Below are 17,614 nucleotides of genomic sequence, written 5' to 3'. Positions count from 1 at the left end.
TAACACAAAAGACAAACTGTGTAGAGTGTTACTTTCAGCTTGGTAGAGCATTCTGAAATATAATTGTCATTGAATGATTGCCTAAACTTTTATTTCCAAACAGAACTTTTCAGTGATACATGATATTCAGGATCATTGATGGATTTTGGGATGTGATATGCTGATTCTAAGTGTTACTGTCAAGTAGGATTTTACTTTATTAACTTCTAAGAAAAATAAAGAGCATCTCTGAAGAATAGTACAGAAAGAAGTTTTTAGTGTTTTGAAGTGTTTTAATTTGAACACATTTCACTTAAACATTTTTTTTTTTTAACTATTTATTTGAGAGAGAGAGCACAAGCTAGGAGTGGGGCAGAAAGAGCTGGTGAAACAGACTCTGCACAGAGCTTGGAGCCCAAAGCAGACTGGATCCCAGGACTCTGAGATCATGACTTGAGCCTAAGTCAAATGCTTAACCCACTGAGCCACTCAGGCTCCCCTTCACTTAAACATTTTTAATTATAAAAATAATACAGTTGTATCACAGAAGTGTATAAATTTTGAAATGAAAGTTATTTCCTTTTAAATATCACTCTTTAGATGTAATTACTTTTAAAAGTTCACTTCCATTCTTGTGGACGTTTTAATGTCATGAGTATAGTGATATAGCGTCTTTGCTATATAATATTGCATTTGCTTTTCCACTTAATGTGCATGGTTTCCTTTTCGTGCATATAGGTTTAGTATGTTTATATCTGAAGCCAACTATTCCATTGTTTGGGTGCATCATAATTTGTTTGACCATCATCTTACTGATGTACACCCACCATTTTTTTGCCATTATAGACAGCACCACAGTAAACTGCGTTGTACAGTAATGTTAATATTTTTGCAGAACACACTACCAAAAGTATAATGTACTTAGTAGACTTCTTTATTCTATCACATTTTTCCCTGCCACAAGTACACCAGGCTGTGCTCTTGTCAGCAGTGTCTGTTAGCACTCTTTTCCCTTGGCAACTCTAGATGCTAATAAAAAAGCAGAAATATTTCTACGTATTCCTCTCCCTCTGTCCTCCCTCTTCCACCACTTCCCTTTTTTAGTCCTCTATCCTAAGTCCCTCTCCCATTCCTCTCTCCCCTTTCCTTTGCCACACCTTTCTTTGACTTACGTATATTGACCTGGTTGGTTTTTTTATTCACTTTTTTATTTCTGAGTTGTTTTCTCTTGTTGGTTTGTATGAGCTCCTTTATTATATATATTAACCTTGTATATATTTCCTTATATACTTTATGTTCTCCTGTGGTATCTTTAATTAGAGAGAAATTTTAAAATTTTTATATAAAACTTCTCAGTCTTGAAGATTATAGATTTTTATGTATTTTTTATTCATATCTTTGATCAATAAGGAATTTACATATGATACATAGACATATGATAGAACCTTTCTTTCAAATGAATGGCTAATATTCCTAATACAGCATTGAATGACCCATCCTTTTCCCATTGATTTGAAATATCACTTTGCATATAGTGAATTTCTATTTGTAACTATGTGTGTATGTGTGTATACACATACATATATATATATATACACTTACATATTTTTCTGTATACTCAAATGTTATTAAGCATATTCCTATTAATTGGTTCATTTGCAGATGCTGTATTCTAATTCATCAAGCTATTCCCCATTTTAATTTACTCAAGCTTTATAGGAGGTCTTGATATCTAGTAGTTCAAGTCCCCTATTATTATTCTTAATTTAAAAATTTTATTGGTCCTTCTCTCACATTTACTCTTCCAGATGAACTTCAGCATCAACTTGGCTTGTTTGTCCCCAAAATAGTCCCTTTGGATTTTGTACTACTGGATCATTCTTTTTGTTGTTGTTATGTACTCTTGAAACTTACTTGCATGACACTTAAGCAAATTAAAAAAAAAAAAAAAGAACTGGGCTCAATCTAAAGGTAAGGTACACTTTTGTGTAACTGTCTGTTTATAACTAGGCCCAGTCTTTTTTCAGAATTTTTGCCTGGTTGACCCTTAAGTATGCTTTTTTTCTCAAGTTGTTTTTGCCTCCCCTTTCTTTACCAGGGTCATGTCAAATCTTATTTGTTAAGACTTTTCTAATTAGGCACATACTTTGAATTCTCTTTCTTATTGTTTCTATAACTCATCTCTACCACTATTATAATTATCTCAGGGTAGTGTATAAGCCCATTGAGAATAGCCACCATGCGATTCATATTTTTTAAAACCCAGTAATATCACAGGCCAAGGTTGTATAGCCTTTCTCAAATCAACCTATTTGGCCCTCCATTCTCCTAAAGTAGATATAATTATACCTACTCTGCAAGGTTGTTATGAAGGCAAAAGAGCACGTAAGCACCTAACAGGAGAGCATATGAGAGTGCCCATAGTAGGACCAGATGGGCTTCTAGAATTAAGGTCTCTAAACATTAGGAGATGGCTCATATTAAGTGCAAGTAAAGGTAGAGAGTAAATTGAGGTTATTGTCCAAAGAGATCAAAGATAACTTGGAAAAGCAATACAGATCATTTCATGTTTTGAAAATGTAAAACTCTTAGGGATTAATCATTAAACTCTATTTACTGTTTGTTGTGGGGAGAGCACTGTGTCATGTGGTGTGGACTATGAATATATGTATGTATAAGACCATTTCTATCCTCCCAAGAGCTGGTAGTCTAATATTGAGTGTGCTTTAAAGACCAAAGAAATAAATCAGAGGCAGGTAAATCATGTGGATATGCCAAGTGTATGTTTTCAGTAAATTCAGCAAGAGTATGATAGTTGTGTAGTGCTGGAGAAATTGAGCTTTGTATCCTTTAAAAAGGCATTCACATTAAAAAAGATCTTCAGGACAAGAGACCTAGATAATTTTTTTTTTAAAGATTTTATTTATTCATGAGAGACACAGAGAGAGAGGCAGAGACATAGGCAGAAGGAGAAGCAGGCTCCATGCAGGGAGCCCAACTTGGGACTTCATCCAGGTCCTCAGGATCACGCCCTAGGCTGCGCTAAACCACTGAGCCACCCAGGCTTGCCCAAGACCTAGATCATTTTGTATTTAAGAGAAAACTTAGACACCGCTATTTAGATCTTAGTTGAGAAAAAAAGCAGTGGAGCCCTGGAGGAGAGCAACCCATTAAGGAATAACTGCAGGGACAAAAGATGACTGGGGTAGGAGAAAGGTGAATTGGATAGGTAGGGTGAGATGATTAAGTGTGGGTCCTGCCGTTTACTGTGAAGTCACTTAATTTCGTTATGTCTTTTTGTGGTCTATAAAACAAGCAGGTTAGGCTTGATCAACTGGGTAAGCTGTTCTTTCCATCCAATTGAAAAATCAAAATGATTGATTCTCCTCCATCCTCCTAAAGACTGAACACTAGTCACTAATATGTGATTCTTCAGAATGCATATCTTTTTGGTGACAGGGTTTTTACATGACTTGAGGGAGGACATGGATTATTTTCCCTTCAAATAGCACATTTACTTTTACCTCCTAATGGGCTATTTGATTTAAAATCATTTTAGTGGTTTGGGAGTCATAGACATCTACTAAACTAGAAATCATTTGTTTCATTGTAACAGACAGTCCCCCTCTTATGATTCTACTTAGATTTTTTGGACTTTGCAATAGTGCTGGAGTGATAATGCATTCAGCAGAAACCATACCTTGAATTTTGATCTTTACCTGGGTGATAATGTACAATCCTTCCTCATGATGCTGGGCAGTGTGACAGGGAGTTGCAGCTTCCAATCAGTCATCTGATCATGGGGTATCAACAGCCAATATGCTATTCTGTACCCATACAACCATTCTGTTTTTCATTTTCGGTACAGTATTCAATAAATTATATGAGATGCTCAAAACTTTATTAAAAAATGGGCTTTGTCTTAGGTGCATTTTCCCAACTGTAGGCTAATGTAAGTGTTCTGAGCATATTTAAAGTAGGCTAGGCTAAGCTGTGAGGTCCTATAGGTTAGGTGTATTAAATTCATTTTCGGCTTACGATATTTTCAGCTTATGATGGGTTTATTGGGATGTAACCTGTTGTAAGTTGAGGAAGATCTGTAGATGAGAAAACAAGCTAGTGAAATTAAGGGAACTGCTTTAAGCTGTAAAGTAGGTAGTAGCTACATAGTGGGAGAGCAGGAACCAGAATCCACACTTCTTTTTTCTGTGAAAATTCCCCTTCTGTGCTGACATTTCTTGTTTTGACTTTCTGAAAATTCAGTGCTCACTTTTTTGAGGTTGTTATGTAGTGAATGAATAGTTGGTTGGGGAAGATGGGAGAAAACAGTAAACATTTTATACTTTTATGTGATGAATTCAAACACTCATATGTATCTCTTAGTGATTCATGACTGGTTATTTTAGTTATTAGTTTATTTCTAACCTATCAGATTTTTGCCTGCCATCAGGGTGATGGTAATTATGAGAGGAACTTCATAATGTGGTTGGATAAGTGGAAGTGTCTCACATTGCTATTGACAATAGCTCAGTGGAAAGTTTACTGAATGTATCTTTTTTCTTTGACTTTGGATAACATCAGATTGAAATGCGCATATTTCCAAAATAGCCCAAGTCAAGCTTACCTCTCAAGGGGAGAATTATTGAACCCTTTGAAATAGTATGCAAAATTTTGTGTGTATGGTAGGTGCATTTTTCTGGCAAGCGTGCCCCGTTGTTTTCATGAGCTTTTCTAAAGGAGTGTGTGACCCAAATAAAAAGATTTGAGAACTATTGCTTTAAGAGGCTATATTCAGATCTATAATACTAGACTTATTTTACTATGAAAAAAAAAAGGACTTTCACTTAACTGAATTTTTGAAATACTACATCTTGTGTTTGATGTCTTCTAGATAAGAATCACTAGAAATGAAAGTAATATATATATTTATTGCATCTGCTAGAAATACTGTAGAATCATTTTGTGATTTTTTAAAAAAGATTTTATTTAGAGACACAGAGATAGAGGCAGAGACATAGGCAGAGGGAGGTGGCTTGATCCCAAGACCCTGGGATCATGCCCTGAGCCGAAGGCAGATGCTCAACCATTGAGCCATGCAGGCATCCCTCATATTGTGATTTTTGTGCTTTAGACCTTCTGTGTCATTTTATGACCCACCTACTTTAAAAAAAAATCAAAATTACAGTTTTTCAATGTACTAAATGTAGGAAGTGGGAATTAGTCTTGGAGAGCCCAGATTGAGACATTTCTGTGCTTTATGGGTCTTCTCTCCACAGATGTCCAAATCCACCATACACTGCCACCACCACCACCACCACCACCATCTTCATCAGTGCTGTGTGTTCTCCTTTTTTATCCCTTTCTCATTCCTCTCTCATCTCTATTTTTGCCATAACTCTGGAACTGCTTTTTTCATAAAAATTAAACCCCTCTGTAATTCTCAATCTGTTTTCTTAGTGGTTTTTCCAATCCTTGCCTTACTTCACTTATACTCCCTCCAGTCTTGGGGTCTGAAAAGTCAGCTTTGTTCTCTTTGCTGCCTTTTCCAACATCATTATTCATCCATCCTTTTTTTTTCCTCTGAAATCTCTGCTCCTTTGAAATTCCTGTCTTTTGTCTAAACCACCTGTTTGTTGGTCCTCACTGCTATTATTTACTGAACAACTTCAAGTCCACTCTTCCTTGTTCATTGAATACTGGCAGTTGGCTTACAGTGTTCTTCTTCATCCTCAGCTCTTGATGCATCAGTGTGGAAAAACACCAACAAATGCTGCACCTGGACCTGAATTCCTTGACAACTTGATTTCCAGTGACCTTCACCTTCTCAGCAATTCACTATAATCCTCCCTCCTCCCGAATCATGAATTCACAGTCCTGTTCTGACCACCACCACCTAGTTGTGCTTCTCATAGCATTACCTTTCCTTGACCTATAGACCTCTCTTCCTTATCCCATTGCATCAGTGCTTTTCCTTTGTCATTTTATTTGTTTAATCCCACTTAGCATTCATGATTTATAATTTGAGTAACTTTTCCTCCCATTTTGCCAGTACCTTTAACTGCCTTATTTCTCTGCTTTCTCCTTGCACCGGTTGGGTAGAAACATAATCCTGAATGAAGCAGTTAATGTCTTCTGTGTGCCTGTTCCTAAATGGGTGAATGTTGCTAGAAAAAGTCACAAAAAAGGCAGATTGATTCCCTTATAAAGGTATTACCACAGATTTTTTCAAAAAGGTGTTTTTATTTGAGTATAGTTGACCCACGATGTTATATTAGTTTCAAATGTTATTATCACTAATTTTAGGTGGGCCTTCAATACTGTCTGGCAGTTCTCCTTTGTGCAACAATTATTGAAAACTATTTGTTTCACCAGCCTTTTTTTACTTTCCTTGTTTACCCTCAGTCTCACCAGGCTCCTCGTTATGGAGAAAATAGAAGCTAACCATTAGAAATTTTCATCATCTAGCTCTTCATACAAACCTTCCTCCTATTACAGCAAAAAGAGCATTTTGCCTGCTTTAGTTTAGATCAGCCTGACCTTCATATCTCAGCTCTTTCTGCCTTCTCAGGAATTCTAAAATATCTAATGTGACCTTTTCTCTTCCTAATATTCTTAACCAGTCCCTCTCAATTCTGTCTTTTCTATCAGCTGACCCTTTTGCTACCATTCTACCATAGCCCTCCTCCCTTTCCAGCCAAACTTCTTAAGTTTTCAAGTTAAGATATGTGCAAATGACATATCTATAATCACTCATCTAAAGCCCTTGGGACCAGATTTGACTCAGAAATCAGAAGTTTTGGGATTTAGAAAAACATTAACCATGTACGTCCTACTTGTCTATGGTGTGATAACCTCATTGGAATGGGGGAAAGCACCCTATAAACATCACATTGTAATTTCCGAGCTTGAAATGGATGGCTTGTCACTTTACGTGGAATAAATAAGGGCTATAAATAGCCTTCATGTCAGTCCAGGTCAGGTTTTGCTTCCAAATTGAAATAAAACAAAAACCTTAATTTTCCAGAGCTTTCAGGTGTTAGAATTATGGATTAGAGATTATGGCCGGGTACGGCCTCTGTTTCACTTTTTTTTTTTCTTTTTTTAACCCATTCTGGCTTCTTGTTTCACTTCCCCAGACTGGTGATGCCAGCTCCATCAAATACTCTTCCCTTGGCTTCTTGGCACCCCCTCCCCCCACCCCCCTACCTTGGACCTCCTCAGGCTCAGCATCTTCCATCTTATGATTTAAGTCTAGATTTGTTTCAAGGCCCTGTCCTAGGACCACTTCTGTTCTTATTCTATATTCACTTGCTTTGTGATATCACTTATGTCTGTGCCTTCAACTACTAATTATGTGCTGATGAATCACAAATAAAACACTCCAGCCCTCACTTCTCCTTGAGCTTGACTCTGTCCTCTCCTCTCTCTCTTTTTTTTCCTCCTATCACTTGCAACCATTTTGGTGGCTTCCAATTTTGTCAGAACAAATGTTAGATCTTTGACATGGCCTAAAGGGCCATGCGCGGCCTGGCCACTGCCCCCACTTCAGCTACATTAAGTTAGCTCTGTTCCCTTTCCCTTCCACTTTTACTTCCTCTGAGGTCCCACACCACCTCCCACTACATACTACTCTCTGTTCACAGTGCTCTTCCTTTCTGTGGAGGTCATTCCTACTCATATTTGCATCATTGCTTAACTCTTTAACTTTCTGTGGAAGCTCTAATTTGTGTGTCATGTCACCAAATCTTATGACGCTATGTACATATTCTAACACTAATAAGAATTTTATTTATTTTTTAAAGATTTTATTTATTTATACATGAGAGACACAGAGGAAGAGAGAGAGGCAGAGACCCAGGCAGAGGGAGAAGCAGGCTCCATGCAGGGAGCCTGATGTGGGACTCAATCCCGGGACTCCAGCATCATGCCCTCGGCTGAAGGCAGACACTTAACTGCTGAGCCACCCAGGTGTCCCAAGAATTTTATTTTTGATTAGTTAGTGCACTTCCTCCATGAGATGTAAGCTCCTCAGCACAAGGATTATGTTTGGTTTTGTTTACTGTTAGATCTCCAGCATAGTGCTTGGCATATAATAGGCAAATAGTAAATGTTTTGTATGCATTATATACATTAATTTATTCTAATTTAAAAAGTAACATATATATATATATATATATATATATATTTATATATTTACCAGTGTAGCATGTGTAGTTTCCATTTCTAAGTGGACCCAATCCTGATGGTAATATTACTGAAAATTATAAAGATACTCTCTAAAGAATTCCATGAATTACAGGTATATTTTTTAAAGGATCAAATGCATAAACATCTTTGGTCTAGCTCATAATTGATCTTGTTCTTAATTCACTTTTTCTAAGTTGATTCCCCCCATATTCTTGTTAGATATCAAATATCTTACTAAACCTAGGATTGTATGCAAGTAAAATATATGCAGTGTCCAGCACAGTTCAGCAGATGCTTACCTTGTTCATCAGTTTATAGATATCACGAGATTAAAAATAGTTTAGCCATCTGCTAACTGACCAAACAATTTTAGTAGTGTGAAAGGGCGTGGTGGGGGAGACGGATCTAGGGCCTAGGTATTCTGTCAGAGTGAGGCTCTGCAGAAACCACCTTGTGACCTCTTAATACTGAAACTTAAGAGTCAGTTCAAAATTAGGAAGAGATTTGGTGGAAGTTAAGCATAGCAGAGTCCCAATAGTAGGGGGTTTCCCAGAATATAGAGTGACAAAAGAATTTCAGCATTTTAATGTTCACTGAATGTTTTTAGAGAAAAGAATATGTATAAAAATATAAATTCTATAAAACTTAATTACCATGCTATATATTTATGTACTATATAATGTGTAGCAAATGTTTCTAGAAATCAGCTTCAATTAGCCTTTTATATTTTGCTCTCTAATTAGGAAAATCAATAGATTCTCAGTCATCTCGAAGTGAATCTGAAATTGTGCCCAAAGTTGCCAAAATGACTGTGTCTGGAAAGAAGCAAACTATGGGATTCGAAGTGCCTGGGTAAGTTTTTAAGCCTTCCCCCACTTTTTTTGGAAATTGGTATTGTCTTCCACTCGACTGTCAGAAAAGAGAACCTATTTTAATAAATTTTGCTATGTTGGTGATGTTAAAGTATCATGGGCCATCAGTGCGACATGATACAAAGAAAAGGGGATGATAAATTAGGCTTGATACCAAGTAATGCATGTTACTTAATCTATCTCACTGTCAGTTTTCTCATATGAATTAAATAACTTAGCAAAAACCCTCTATTTTGTGTAATCTAGCACTCTGAGCTAGGTAATCCTTGTACCACTAGATGGCGTAGGTAAGCAGTGTTTGGGAATTAAATGTGGTTGGTGAATCGTAATCATTAATTAAAAGTTCTAACTGTACTCTTTAAACTCTTTAAGATTTTCAGGTTGAATGAAATGGATCACTAGAACAAAGGCATAAAATACAAAATGAAACATATCTAGAATTTCAAATATGCTGAGAAATGATAGATCCCTACATTAGTAGCATTCATTTATTCTTTTCACAATCTTGAGGATTTTCCCAGGAGTTTGTGTAGGCAAAGGAAGTTGGTTGCTTGAGGCTTAACAGCACAGTTTAAAAACATTAACTTTAAACTGCTTTAAAAATTTTCAGATTGTATAATCATTTGTTAAATCAGTTACTTATAGATTGCATGTATTTTGTCTGTCATTTAGAAAGATAATCATTATTATCAAATACAAACAAAAAATAGAGGATTTAAAAAAATTCAAGAAATTTAAACCAAGCAGCTTTATTTTTTTCTCCCTTACAACTTTGTTTTATCTATTAAATTTCATGAGTCTTGGTTGTGAAGAATCTTAATGATCACTTAGTTTAATTTTTTTATTTTATAAAAGCAACACTTTACTAGATTCCAATTCAATGAAGGAAAGAACTCCATAATCAGGACATAGTAGGTATTCAGTGTATGTTGAATGGATGAATGAAATTTTAGTGAGTGACATTTAATGAATTAAAATGAGTGGCATTTTAATTTGGGTAACTTTAGCCCATTAAAATAATTTTGAGTCTGATTTATGTACCAAAAACTTAATGTAGTCTTTTCTCTCTGAATTGGGGTTGGATTGTCAGAATCGTAAATTCCTTTATTGTTCTTAGATTATTTCCATTGAGAGGAAATAACTAAATAAATATACAATTCCTTATTCTAAGGATTTTATAATCTTATTGCAAAAGGTTTTGAAAGTCTTAGAAAGCAACATGCAAATAAGCCCAAATTAATGTATCATGTTAGAAGTAAATCATAGTTGTCTATGGGAATAACTATAAAAGATAATAGACAATAAATTATCAAGAGGGATGCCTGGGTGGCTCAGTGGTTAAGCATTTCAGCTCTGGGTGTGATGGTGGGGCCCAGGAATTGAGTCCTGCATCAGGCTCCCTGCGAGGAGCCTGCTTCTCTCTCTGCCTATGTCTCTGCCTTTCTCTCTGTGTTTCTCATGAATGAATGGGTAAAATCTTTGGGAAAAAAAATGATCAAGAAAAAAAGATAGTAGTTCCAAGTAAATAATTCTTGACAACCTAACTCTATACTTCACAAGTATAATGCAAGCCTTTCAGAATCTTACAAGACTATATGCTTCATGAGGACAGGAACCATTAATTTTAATCAATGTATTTGTTTCATAGAACAGTTGTTTAAACATTTATTGATCAAAGTTATTGGGGAAATATTTTTTATCTTAAAAATAAACTTGGAAGTATGTAAAGGTGAAAAAAACAGCCTGTGAGTCAATATTTTGATATAGCTCTAGAGAAGAACTCATTAGAACATTAGAGGTCTGTAGGTATAAGTCAGGATAATCAGAAATGTATAATAATATTGCTCAAGGACCAAGCTATATTTGTGTCAAATACTTATATAGGGTTTTTTAGGAAGGTTATGTATACTAGGATAATACTTAAGCTGTTATTCTGATTTGATCTTGGAAAAGCACAGAGAAACATAATGAAACACTTCTGAGTCAAGATTTCAGCATTGTAAATACCTACATAGTGTGATTCCCAGTGGCAGCTCCTTAAAAAAGGGTAATGCACTACTAAGAAGAAATTAAAACAGCAAGGTTTTTCTCCACTAATATTTAAAGATAAATGCTTCTCTAGAAAAAGCTTATTTAAGTATAATGATTAGAACCTTGCATAGAGAACAGATACTCTTAAATCTAAATTATTAGCTTTCCCATCTCATTTAAATAACTCAACAAGAAAAATTAAGCCTCTAGATTCATGTAGAAATATTTCCACTTTTGGAAAGATGATTTAGGAAAAAAACTAGAGTAGTTATTTTATAATAATAGATAAGTTTACAAAATTATATCAGCACCTGAAAAAAACATTCAACCAACTTAGTCTTTTTTCTTTTTCTTTCTTTTTCTTTTTCTTTCTTTCTTTCTTTCTTTCTTTCTTTCTTTCTTCTTTCTTTCTTTCCTTTCTTATTTTTTATTTTTTAGATTTAATTTATATAATGATGAGAGACCAAGCGAGGCAGAGACATAGGCAGAAGGAGAAGCAGGCTACCTATAGGGAGCTTGAAGTGGGATTGGATCCCAGGACCCGGGGAGCCAAAGGCAGATGCTCAACCACTGAGCCACCCAAATGCCCCTAGTCTTTTTTTCATGTCAGTCAGTAATTACAGCCTTTCTAGGCCTCATCTTAGACATTTTTCAAAACCTTAAAATACTGAATTTTATTTTGTAATATGTATAAGTTTTTACTAAGCACAGACTTACATATGATGCTTTTCTAATTACTTTAGTTATTTCCTTCCAACACTATACAGTTTAGTGAACTAATTTATATTTTACCTAGAAATTACTTGAATGTTTTCATGAAACCAAAAGAAAGGCAACCCTTTCGTGTTACTGAATTGCAAAAGAAATGATCAAGTCAGACCCAAGCCCTTCCAATGCTGGGCCAGCTGAGCTTCAGGTCTCTATCCACTCTGTCAACCATAGTTGTTCTTTCCTTTTTTTTTTTTTTTTTAAAGACTTATTTATTTATTCATTAGAGAGAGAGGGAGAGACACAGGCAGAGAGAGAAGCAGGCTCCTCGCAGGGAGCCTGATGTGGGACTGGATCCCCAGACCCGAGGTCACGCCCTGAGCTGAATCAACTGCTGAGCCACCCAGGCGTCCCAACCATAGTTGTCCTGCTTGTATCTCTTCTCCATACTGGAGTTAAATGCTTTCCTTTGAGGAAAATCTTCTATAACTAAAAACAGATTTGAAACCAGAAATTGTGATTTCTCCCAGGTCTGATCAGAACCAGAGCCCTAGTTATTTTGGTTGAACACTTTTATGAGAATTTGTAGAGATTTGTTTGTTTGTTTGTTTTGACTTGCCTAAATGCAGATTTGTCATGTTTTGGTTTTAGAACTAGCTGTGGTCATTCAAATATTTGCAAATTACAGTCTAAGATTTCACTTAATTTAGCCTTTAGAATCGTTCAAAAGAACTGGAACCTTCTTCACACACTTAAGTTTGTTCCCTGTGGTTCTAGATGAAGCTAATGTAAGTGGTGTTAATGAATGAATGCCAAAATTGTTAGTAGCGATTTGCAAAAGCAAGAGAAAAGGGGAGAGTGAATATGAGGTCTTTAATGAAGTTGCAAATATAACTAATGTGACCCTTTCCTGAGGCCTAGGATGAAGGGTCTGAGTTGAGACATAAAAATGCCCCGAGAGGGGAAAAAGGAGTCTGCTTTTTGTTATAGTAGACAAGAGGAAAATAATGTACTGTTCTCATATAAACTGCTTTTTGTATGTGATTCTTTGCCAGTCTCAAATGGAGTTGGATAGAATTGGTTTCATTCTTAATAACTTGTAATTTAACCTGTTATTTGTCCAAATTCTGTTTTATCTGTATCACTGAAAGGAATGTAAGGTATATTGTAGTCTGATTGATTAGATCACATCACTGCTAGCCATCCATAGGATAGCACTGATACAGTTTCTGTAGGTAATGGTCAAAGAGCTTAATGAACTAAGGTCAGAGAGAATAAATTATGCTAGATGGTCTTGTTTCTACTTTATGTATTGAGTCCCTCACTACATTATATGCTTTTGGGATTAGTAGATAAATTTCTCATCTGCATCTTTTCTTCTCAACATCAATGTCTAGTATAAGTTGTAATTTTTAGAAAATCAAGTATTTGTTTAGTTAATGAATTAAAAATTTCTTTGCTGAAAGTATTGAGAAAATGTAGACAGATAAGATATCTATCTCCCTTAAGGATAGTGTTTGAGCAAAAAAGATTAAAGTCTCTGTCCTGTTGGAAGAATGAGTTTGGGATAAAATTTTTTTTAAAAAATACTACTTTACCTCTGGGAACACTTTTAGTGCCAAATTTTGTTTTGTTTTTCAAAGATTTATTTATTTATTTATGAGAGAGAGAGAGAGAGGCAGAGACACAGGAGGAGGGAGAAGCAGGCTCCATGCCCGGAGCCTGACGTGGGACTCAATCCCGGGACTCCAGGATCGCGCCCTGGGCTGAAGGCGACGCTAAACCGCTGAGCCACCCAGGGATCCCTTTTAGTGCCAAGTTTTACAAAATCTCTTCTTTATGCCATGTTTTGATAGGATCATATGGCTAAGGCTATGGCCTTGAATTCAGTTATTTTATGGGATATTTTCTTCTTATCTCAGCATTTGGTAGACTGTTTTTCTCCTGGGATCTTCTAAGTCTGTATTTGTGTGGTTTGTGTCTAGCTACTTAAAATTTCCACCTTAATAGGCTAGCCACTTAGCAGAGATCATTTTTGGTCTGCAAGTGTAAGGAATTAGAAGAGACAATTTCTCTGCCCTTCTGACATTAACAAGAGGATGTCAGTTGAGTTGGTTTAAACACTTTTTTCCTATCTCTGCTTTCTATAGAGTAACTGAAGAAAATGGTCATAGTTTCCACACACTTCAAAAAGGACATCTTAGTGAAGAAACCAGCATTGCTTCTTCTGATGTTCTTGACACTGTTTCTAAATCAGTTCTCCCATCCCACACCATTCAAACATCAGAAGAGCAGAATTCACCATCAGTACCGGTGAAGAAATCTGGCAAGCTGAGGCAGCAAATAGATGTCAAAGTGGAACTGGAGAAGCGGCAAGGAGGGAAGCAGCTCCTCAACTTGGTGGTCATTGGTAATGCCCTTTAGTCCTCTGGATGGTCACTCACCTCTGCTTTAGCCTAGCAACCTCCTAGTGGCAGCGTGGACACTTGTTCCCACTCTTGAGTTTCTGTGTGGGTGTAAATGGACACAAGCAAGGAGGCATTGCATCATGATGCTTTCTAGTCACTTTGGGGGGAATGATGCCAAGTTATCAAGGAGTTATTAGACTTGTGGCATTTTCATTTTGTGAATATTTTGAAAACGCCATATCTTACTGACAGTTTTAATTTCCAAAAGTCAAGGAAACTTCCCCCCTCTCTAAAGAGATACTCTTTTTTTTTCTCCATTTACTTTAACTATCTTTCGATAAAAATTGGTATTTATTACTCGAAACACTGACATGAATTATTGGATTACATATGCATGCAATGCCTCGATGTGAACAACGTCTGGAAAATGTACCTAGTATTAATCCTGAATCAATTTTCCTTAGGTCATGTTGATGCTGGGAAAAGTACTCTGATGGGCCATATGCTTTATCTTCTGGGTAATGTAAACAAAAGAACTATGCATAAGTATGAACAAGAGTCTAAAAAGGCTGGCAAAGCTTCGTTTGCATATGCATGGGTCTTGGATGAGACTGGCGAAGAAAGGGAAAGGTAGTCACTATATTTCAAAATTTTCAGTTTGCAATGATATATAATCTTTTAAATAAGTATGTAATATGTGTTGAATATATATGAAACATGCCATGAAATATTTTAGAAACTTCTTTTAGAGGAAAGCTTTCAATTATTGGGGAAATATTTTTATTATAGTTTCCATTGAATCTGTATACATTTACTATTCCAAATTCTATGAGAATAGTTGAATGTTTATCAAAAAAAAATTAAAACACGCACACAGTAAAAGGCAGTAAAAACCCTTCTTTAATTATTCTGTGGGAGAAGTTTCAGTTGTCCCTTCCCGAAATATGTCAAATTGACTTGATTTTGAATTAAAATTACGAATGAGACTAAATTTTATAGAAGGTAACTTTAAGGGAAGGTAACTTTTTGCAGTAAACTCTTTTCTGTCTGGAATTAAAATGACCAGTAAATTTAAATTATCACACTTAATTCATTTTTTATACTTTCTGTAGGATGTTTTTATAAGATAGAGTCAACAAACAAGTAATTAAACCTACCTCCTACCATGGAGATTTAATCTAGTCTGTTACTCCTGTATCTATTACTGTGCCCAATGCTAACTCTGCAGGAGAGAACAGCTACTCATAGACCTCTGGCCAAAGTATTTCCTTGAAGTCTTTTTAGAGTGATCATATGTATCATGTTAGAATTGTCAGGGATCAGAGAGCCAATGGCACCTTTGTCAGGAAAGAAAGAAGGCACCTAAATAAGTGAATTGGCAGGTGTATCAACTGTGTCAAAATAATAATTAAGGACTCTGAAGTCCTCTGAAAGTCCTAAATCAACAAAGGAAGTATTCTGTGTTCCTTATCTTCCTTCTGAGTATGATTAGAGAATATATTTGGATTTTCATACTTTAAAAAAGGTGTGTATTTACTTTCTTGGAGTCTTGAATAGTCTACATTAAAATATATAAGGTAATCTCAATAAAGGGGGTCACAGTATTCCTCAGCTCTTGTGATAAACAGAATTGTATATCAGGGTGGGTTTTTTTTTTTTTTAATTTTTGTAGGTGTCTTATTTATTCTTTATAGCCTCACATGCTTGTTTTCCAACCCAGTAAGGAAAATTAGTTGGTGGCAAATTTTTGGAAAATGAATATTGGAAAACAGTGGAATTTTTGTATGATGTCAATGTTAGAAGAACAAATAATTTCCACCTATCAGCTTACCAAACGGATTATTAAAATACATGGCTCCTTAGTTACATTTGTGTCATCTGTTAAATAGGTAAAGAGATTGAGAATGGTATAATTTAAGTTAGAATGACTTGTTTGGATTTACTTAATATGTGAGTTGAGCTGACAGGTGAGCTAATTATTTAATTTCTGGAATAGTCAATAATTTTAGTGGGGTTTTTATTCTTTTTGATACTATATCTACTGGTTGGCTGTTATATTTTTGCTGCTAGTAGTTTTCTATTGCTCAGAATGATGCAATTTTAGAATATTTTTTGGTTCTGTAGATAGCAGTTGCTTCTAGTTACATAATAAGAATTTTAACTCACCAGTAATAGTATTTCAGTAGTATTTCAAAAATACAGTGTGTTATATCCTACCTACCATATTAAACATTTATAAATTGTTCTGCTCATATGTTGAACAGAAATTAGTATAATGAGGGATATTTATATCCCTAGGGTTACAAATGCAGACCAGACCTGGCTCCAAAGAGTGTGTTTTGGTCAAAGCAGTCTATGGAGAAGCTCAGAATGAGTCTTGGTTCATCAGTATTCTAGACAATTATTTGAGGATTATTAGAATTAAACATCATTTTCACCAGGTCAAATGGCCCATGGTTTCAGATTAAGTTAGAATGACTTGAGCAAGGAGACCCATGTGTTATTTCATTGCTCTGCTAGGGTATTATCAGAACAGTTGGTAGTAAAAGGGAGTGCCCATTCATTACTCTGGACTGTTTGGGGCAAGCCAGGATGAATGATTACCCAGTTTATTGCCCACCCAATTTCCTTTTCCTGATGTCTAGAAAGATTCAGTACCTTTGTAGACCCTCCCTGGGCTTTCTTATAATCCAAACCTACATTTTTTTTGGCTAAGAAGAGGCACTGTGTTGGTCTTCAAGAAGGACGAAATGGGATGTAAAACAAACTATTGTTTAGTTTTCTCGACTTTTAAAAGTTTTGGTATCTCCTTTGATATTTCATTTTTTCTAAATGTGGAACATTCTGACCTACCTTACAAATGAAAGTTTAGAAGTTTATTTTTATCATTAGTGAAGTATCTACATATGAAGATAAGGAAAACTGTCTCCATCCACTTTACCTTCTCTCATGGGCAGTATTTTCTGTTTTCTCTTCCAGAGGTGTCTCCATATATTTTTTTGTTCATAGTCTACATAGCCTCTTACCCCCAAAAAAGTTAATGGGAAACATCCAGCATTTTTGTTAAGCTCTTGCTGTGTCCAAAATCTTATTTTAAAGGCATACACATGTAATTCTGTTAATTGCAGAAATTCTAGCTCCCAAGTGATAGCTTAGTCAAAACAGTAGACTGTGTAATAAAATTCCCATTATTTCTTAAGAAGTCACTGTCAATTAGCCTATATTATTAAATGACTTAATCCATGGCACTGATTATTTCTATAGTATTTTCTAACCATTTTATGTTTTCTTTAAGGGGAGTAACAATGGATGTTGGTATGACAAAGTTTGAGACCACAACCAAAGTTATTACATTAATGGATGCTCCAGGCCATAAGGATTTCATTCCAAATATGATTACAGGAGCAGCCCAGGTACCAGATATTTCCT

The 17,614-nt window shown here is 35.6% G+C and overlaps 1 protein-coding gene across 3 annotated transcripts in view; it reads left to right on the top strand.

The window, feature by feature from the left end:
• HBS1L (HBS1 like translational GTPase) overlaps nucleotides 1-17,614 on the top strand; it is an 85,015-nt gene that overhangs the window by 37,759 nt on the left and 29,642 nt on the right. For all 3 annotated transcript variants that reach the window (XM_055324658.1, XM_055324655.1, XM_055324659.1), the window contains 4 exons: nucleotides 8,910-9,018; nucleotides 13,928-14,187; nucleotides 14,650-14,815; nucleotides 17,481-17,598. In XM_055324658.1, coding sequence (XP_055180633.1) covers nucleotides 8,910-9,018; nucleotides 13,928-14,187; nucleotides 14,650-14,815; nucleotides 17,481-17,598 — 653 coding nt within the window. The remainder of the gene's footprint in view (nucleotides 1-8,909; nucleotides 9,019-13,927; nucleotides 14,188-14,649; nucleotides 14,816-17,480; nucleotides 17,599-17,614) is intronic.

The sequence above is a fragment of the Nyctereutes procyonoides genome, unplaced genomic scaffold, assembly GCF_905146905.1.
Source record: "Nyctereutes procyonoides isolate TBG_1078 unplaced genomic scaffold, NYPRO_anot_genome, whole genome shotgun sequence".
In the NCBI taxonomy this organism is placed as follows: domain Eukaryota; kingdom Metazoa; phylum Chordata; class Mammalia; order Carnivora; family Canidae; genus Nyctereutes; species Nyctereutes procyonoides.
The sequence above is the reverse complement of the archived record's forward strand: the minus strand, read 5'-3'. Positions and strand labels throughout refer to the sequence as shown.